Source organism: Apis dorsata, unplaced genomic scaffold (genome assembly GCF_000469605.1).
Source record: "Apis dorsata unplaced genomic scaffold, Apis dorsata 1.3 scaffold_92, whole genome shotgun sequence".
Lineage (NCBI taxonomy): Eukaryota > Metazoa > Arthropoda > Insecta > Hymenoptera > Apidae > Apis > Apis dorsata.
The window spans coordinates 1455640-1461127 of NW_006263390.1; the positions used below are offsets into that span (position 1 = coordinate 1455640).

The 5488-nt window shown below is 26.7% G+C and overlaps 5 protein-coding genes across 10 annotated transcripts in view; 3 read left to right on the top strand and 2 right to left on the bottom strand.

Annotated features, from left to right (window-relative positions):
* LOC116185059 overlaps positions 1 to 1332 on the top strand; it is a 5024-nt gene extending 3692 nt beyond the window's left edge. For 2 of the 4 annotated variants that reach the window (XR_004149800.1, XM_031508571.1), the window contains exons 2-3: positions 46 to 243; positions 1053 to 1332. Coding sequence is in view for 1 of the 4 variants with exons in the window: in XM_031508571.1 (XP_031364431.1) it covers positions 46 to 243; positions 1053 to 1285 (431 nt within the window). In the remaining 3 variants the exon portion in view is untranslated. Of the gene's footprint in view, positions 1 to 15; positions 597 to 1052 lie in introns of those variants that run through there. The other 2 variants (XR_004149799.1, XR_004149798.1) reach the window with 2 other exon arrangements.
* LOC102674066 (NEDD8) lies at positions 518 to 2126 on the bottom strand. Its single transcript, XM_006611813.2, has 4 exons — positions 1954 to 2126; positions 1859 to 1876; positions 1374 to 1486; positions 518 to 823 (listed from the first exon to the last, which is right to left on the bottom strand). Exons 1-4 carry the CDS (start codon positions 1969 to 1971, stop codon positions 739 to 741), a joined length of 234 nt encoding a protein of 77 aa, XP_006611876.1. The 5' UTR covers positions 1972 to 2126; the 3' UTR covers positions 518 to 738.
* A 169-nt stretch (positions 2127 to 2295) lies between these two features.
* Positions 2296 to 3207, bottom strand: LOC102673935 (transcription and mRNA export factor ENY2). Its single transcript, XM_006611812.1, has 2 exons — positions 2947 to 3207; positions 2296 to 2725 (listed from the first exon to the last, which is right to left on the bottom strand). The coding sequence occupies exons 1-2, from the start codon at positions 2994 to 2996 to the stop codon at positions 2497 to 2499; spliced, it is 279 nt and encodes a 92-aa protein (XP_006611875.1). The 5' UTR covers positions 2997 to 3207; the 3' UTR covers positions 2296 to 2496.
* LOC102673799 (mitochondrial import inner membrane translocase subunit Tim21) lies at positions 2945 to 4650 on the top strand. Of its 3 annotated transcripts, none has more exons than XM_006611811.1 (5): positions 2945 to 3218; positions 3631 to 3835; positions 3912 to 4140; positions 4212 to 4311; positions 4384 to 4650. In XM_006611811.1, exons 2-5 carry the CDS (start codon positions 3634 to 3636, stop codon positions 4513 to 4515), a joined length of 663 nt encoding a protein of 220 aa, XP_006611874.1. In that variant the 5' UTR covers positions 2945 to 3218; positions 3631 to 3633; the 3' UTR covers positions 4516 to 4650. The 3 variants fall into 3 exon arrangements, with proteins under 3 accessions (XP_006611874.1, XP_031364429.1, XP_031364430.1); XM_031508569.1 differs by having other exon boundaries at positions 3156 to 3304; positions 4384 to 4648; XM_031508570.1 differs by having other exon boundaries at positions 3157 to 3234; positions 4384 to 4648.
* Positions 4651 to 4961: 311 nt separating this feature from the next.
* The window catches only part of LOC102673591 (annulin), a 10720-nt gene continuing 10193 nt past the window's right edge, over positions 4962 to 5488 (top strand). Inside the window, exon 1 of the mRNA XM_031508568.1 lies at positions 4962 to 5062. The gene's annotated coding sequence lies outside the window, so the exon portion shown is untranslated. The remainder of the gene's footprint in view (positions 5063 to 5488) is intronic.

A 5488-nucleotide genomic window follows, 5' to 3' on the forward strand; every position in this document is an offset into this window, starting at 1 on the left:
ACGATATGATTGCAGCGTTAGTTATAGGAAGAAATAAATTTATAGAGACGCACACAAGGATACCGGGATGGAGTTTACATACGCCAGGATCGTTCTGTGATAAATGCGGTGTAACATTTACAACGCAGCACGCCCTTCTACGGCATATCACATCGAGACACGAGGAGTCGCAGAGTTCTACCGCGTTCTGCAATATTTGTCAACGATTTTTCAAAACAAAGTGGAGTTTGGCAACCCATAACAGTAAATATCATAGAAACTGTTAATGAAATAATAAGATAAATAAATTTTCGAATAAAATTTATTCAAATTCGGATCGGGTCTCGGGCTTCGAGAAAAGAAATGTAAAAACTTAGCAGAATCAGATTTATGCTACAATTGTTGTATGCGAATATTTTCCATAACAGATATATAAGATCATACTAGAGAAAGAAAGGGAGCGAGCGAGAGTGAGAGAGAGAAAAGAGAGAGAGAGAGAGAAAGATAAGTATTACATCGGTTAAGCAAGTACTAGGTGTCTATAACTAAATTATTTTATTAAATATTTATTTCACATTCTCTAAATGTTTAACTGTTCAATCAAATAGAGAAACAAAGACGATTACAAGTCCTTGTAATGTAACACAGCGCAGCGAATGTAACATTGGAAAGCATCCTATTATATTTGTAGTTGATCTTGTACAATCTGTAATATTCACACACACACACACATACATTCCAGAACAAGGAATGTCATAATTATAAGCCCCCCCTTAATGCGAGTACCAAATGCAATACTGATCCACCTTGAACTTTATAATCCTGCGCCGTTTTTTCGTCATTCCTAAAAGACAACAAAATTTTTTTTATATCTTCATCTCTCAAATTCCTTTTCTGTTTTAGTAAACACACATTTAAAATCGTCAATTAATTAGAAAAAAAAAAAAAAGAAAAATACAGCTATGAGTATTGATTAATATAATTCTGATTATTTTTTATGTACATATAAGATATATATTTGACAAGGAAAAATAAGAAGAAATGATGTTAAAATATCATAATTGATGGAACAGGAACAAGGAAACCAGGGCAACTATACAACTCAGATTCAATAAGGACTCTAGAAAGTCACTTTCCAGAATATGTTCCATCAACACCAAAGAAGATGAATGCTACGAGAAGATGTAAAGTTTGTGCATCTAAGGGAATGCGAAAGGAATCTCGTTATTATTGCGCTTATTGTAATGTAGGGCTATGTGTCACACCATGTTTTAAAGAATATCATATTAAAAGTAATGTCGAATGAAAACATGAATTAAACACAATTTTCTCTTTAAGAAATTATCTCTTGTACAATTGTGTAAATTATTTCTATATTCAATTATAATACCTACATTTGCTTTCCAGAAAATATCAATCGTTGTTGTTGCGGCGGTATTCCTTCCTTTTCTTCCACTCTTTCCTTGATCCTTTCTACCTTATCTGTAGGTTCTATATCTATTTCAATCTATGAGAATAATAATATCTGTGATTGCTATTAAACTTAGATATAAATCTGTTTGTTATATATATATATATTTAAAATATATTTGTGAAATGCAAAATATATATATATAGTGAATAACAATAAATGCGAAAAAATATATCTGTCGTATGAAACAAACTCTAATTAATAACGATACATTATTAGTGATACATCAAATGTCAAATTTTACATTTTTAACTGACAACACGATTTTGCACTAAACTATATTAGAATAGATGATTTTCCTTCTATAATTGTTTTTTTTTTCCTTAACGTATACCGATAAATATTATTTTATATATTATATCGTCGAATCTCATTAAAAATACATAAGATTATTTTGCAGCTACTTGCCTCCTTTCCGGTAAGAGTCTGAAACAAGGTTAGAATATATTTTCAGAACTGATTATAAATGTTGTAGCTCCATCTCCGCCGGTCAATGTTCTTACCTTCACTTTGATCAACATTGTTTATGCGTTAAAAAACAATTTAAATAATCACTGTATGATTGCAAATTAAAAACTATTGACACAAATATGCGGTTCTTTGAACTGTGGATAAAAAATTCTGCACTAGTTCCAATGAAAACTCTCTATACCTCCATCTGACGGCAATTCATGAATGTATATATCGATACTTTTCGAACTTTAAACAATTTCAATTTATTAATATATTTCTTCGAAACAAATGTATTCAAATCGTTTTTTATATTCATATTCGATTCCAAATTATACGAACATAATGATTTTATAATTAAACGTATTCATAATTAAATAACGAAAGCAATGATATCAATTCGTATAAATATAATTTTATTCATAATTTTTTAGTAATAAGTTTATATCAATTAATGTTATAGTGTAATAGTGTAATATAGCAATGCAAAATATATAATATTATAATGATATTTGTACGTAATCTCATTAAATTACAAATTAAAAGTTATATATCTTTTTACAAAATAAAAATCGATAAATAAACATTGTTTATCATTACATTTTTAATTTTTCTTCTTGAGCAATAAGTTGATTTTTTATTTTCTGTAAAAGTTCCTTTTTAACAGAATCTGGAACAAGTGTTCTTGCTTTGGTTGTGACCATCGAAAGCAATTTGTCATAAGTAATGTCATGACCATGTTCTTTTATTAATTCTTTGCAGATTAACTTTACTTGATCCCTCCATCCACATTCGACTAATCGACGACGTAGCAATTCTTTCAGCCTAAGAGAAAAAGAAGGTTAATTATCATTTTAATGTAAAAAATAAAAAAAAAATTATTGAAGAGAAAGAGAATAAAAAAAATAATATATGAGAATTATTAATAATAGAATAAAAATATATATTATTCAAAGTTAAAAATTTGAACTTTTAGTAAACATAATAGAAGAAACAGAATATAAAATTATAAAAAAATATATGAAGAATACAATGAATATATTTACCCGTCACGATCGCCAACCATAACTAGCCTTTGATGTGGAGCAGTCTTCATTAAGAATATTAATTTTATCTATCTTAATATTAATATAATTATATATTTCTTTTCGTAATTTTAAAAAGTTTTCTAAATAATTTCACTAGTCACCTCTCACTAACATTTAAGACAGGTTATGTTGTTTTATCTTTTCAACTTCATAACCTAACATCGTTTCATTTCTCGCATAGACGATGAAGTAGCGAAACATGGTTGTAGGTTAGAAAAGTGTTGTTTAAAGTGAGTCTTCATTAAAGTAATGTTATAAATATTTATTCACAAATCTTAACATTTTTATAAATGAAACATTTCTTATTCGTACATAGGTATATAAAATTTAAAAAAGAAATATCTAAATAGTGAATAATTGAAAAATATTTTTAACACATAATACGAAAAATTGTGCAATGTTTGTGTAATTAGAAATTTTATTACAATTGTATTTCATAATGTATATTTTATATTAAGAATCAGTTTTACATTAATAATATCCTTATAATTAACTTTCAATATTTTTATTAATTATTTTGCATTAATTTTTTTCATAAAGTTTTAAATTAGTTTACATGTAATAGTAAACAAAATTATTCAATATTTTGCAATAATTGTCATTTATCTCTCTTGCGTAAATAATATTTATTATTATTTTTAGGAAATGGCATCAACACGAATAATCAATTATGTTTTATACAAAAGATTTGTAACAATCTCTAGTTTGAAAAATGTATGCATTCTCTCTACTTTTAATATTAATTCTAATTTTCGACAAAATGCGTATTATTGCACAAAGAAATCAATTGTTAAAACAGATCCTGTGGAACGTGAGAATAAGATACAAATTGGATTTGCGGATGTAGGTAAATTTCGTATATATCTGCGAAAATATATATGATGTAAAAATCGATGCTACTCTGATTATTATTTTTATTTCAGTCAAAGAGAATACAAAATCTATTGGATACTTAGGCGTGATAATTGGTGGTATAGGAATTACAGCTTTCATGTTTTATATTATTTTTGATGAATTATTTTCCAGTAAAAGTCCAAATAGTGTATATAGTAAAGCGTTAGATCGCTGTATTAAACATCCTAAAATAATAGATGTTCTTGGAGAACCGATAAAAGCATACGGTGAAATGGGTAGACGTAGAAGTCATATAAGGTAAATTTATTTTCATTATTATTTTCCATTATCATCTTTTTTATTATCGCTAATGATACGTATAATTTCAGTCGTATTATCTTTGAAAAAAATGGAATACGTCACATGAGAATGAAATTTTATATTCAAGGTATAAGAAGACGTGGAACTGTGCACTTGGAAGTGCAAGAAGTAAGACATAATATTTTAATAATATTTTTATATTGATTTTTAATTTGATATTAATTTAAAATTTAATTATAGGATACATCTGGTAATTATATGTATAGATATTTATATGTAGTTGTGGATGATATTCAAAGTGTTATTAAAATAGAAGATAATAGAGAGGAGAACAAAAACTACAGTACCGAGACAGAAGATCAATGGAGCTAATGTATTAGGTCTTTCTAATTAATTAATATTTGATATGTCGTGTATAGAAATGCTTATAATCGATTATTTGCAATATTATTTTAAATATACTTTTATAAAATTTGTGTCAAATAAAAATATTAGAACTTAGAAAAACGTTTTATACCCGTTTTATACATTAGTCACACATTTGTAAATAATAGATAATAAATAAAATAAATTAATCGCAAAATAAAATATACGATACGATAACGTATATGTGAAAGGAAAAACGTTCGAAAAGAATAGAAGTTTAACGTTAAAATTACGTTATCGTTAATAGGAAAACTATTTCTTTAGAATTGTTTACTCATTAAGAAAAGAGATAAATAGTGCGATGACAAGATAAAGATATATAAAGATCGTTAGCATTCGCGATCGCCTAAAAATTGATCGAAGGCTGCGCAGATCTTGATGTCTGCATCATTCACGATGCCAACTGATTCTCTGACAGTCGCTCATTTACTTGCGAGCAGATCGACACAACGCATCGTCTATCAGTCCGTATTCGAGTTTAAAATGTGAAGTGATATCATTACATTTTTTTTAATCTTTGTCTTTAAATTTTTCAGAATTATCGATATTTGAATTATATGTATAACAATTTTTAACAAATTTATTCGACGAACGAAAACATTATTAATATAAACAAATGTTTATCTTCTTCGAATTTATATATATACATATATATACATATATATACGATTGATAGCTCAAGATTCCAAGTTTTTTTTCTGTTAACTCGAGTCATATTCTTTTACGGATAAGTATGCATCACATATTTAAAATATGTTTCGTAATGATAAATTAAAACGACGTGATGTGTAAAACATGATGGAATCGAAATGTAATTGTCATAAAATGTCACAAAATATCGTGAAAAGTATGAAAGATATAAACTTTTGAATTCATTTCATTCACTGTAAAAGACTGAAAAAAAAAAAAAAAAAAAAAA

Excerpts from the sequence above, each read along its gene's own strand:
- LOC102673799 (XM_006611811.1), top strand. The coding sequence starts at position 3,634 with ATGGCATCAACACGAATAATCAATTATGTTTTATACAAAAGATTTGTA. Across the intron at positions 3,836-3,911 it reads AATTGGATTTGCGGATGTAG|TCAAAGAGAATACAAAATCT; the intron begins GTAAATTTCGTA and ends TTTTTATTTCAG. Across the intron at positions 4,141-4,211 it reads AGACGTAGAAGTCATATAAG|TCGTATTATCTTTGAAAAAA; the intron begins GTAAATTTATTT and ends GTATAATTTCAG.
- LOC102673935 (XM_006611812.1), bottom strand. The coding sequence starts at position 2,996 with ATGAAGACTGCTCCACATCAAAGGCTAGTTATGGTTGGCGATCGTGAC. Across the intron at positions 2,726-2,946 it reads ATGGTTGGCGATCGTGACGG|GCTGAAAGAATTGCTACGTC; the intron begins GTAAATATATTC and ends TTTTTCTCTTAG.
- LOC102674066 (XM_006611813.2), bottom strand. Across the intron at positions 824-1,373 it reads ATATTTTCTGGAAAGCAAAT|GAATGACGAAAAAACGGCGC; the intron begins GTAGGTATTATA and ends GTTGTCTTTTAG.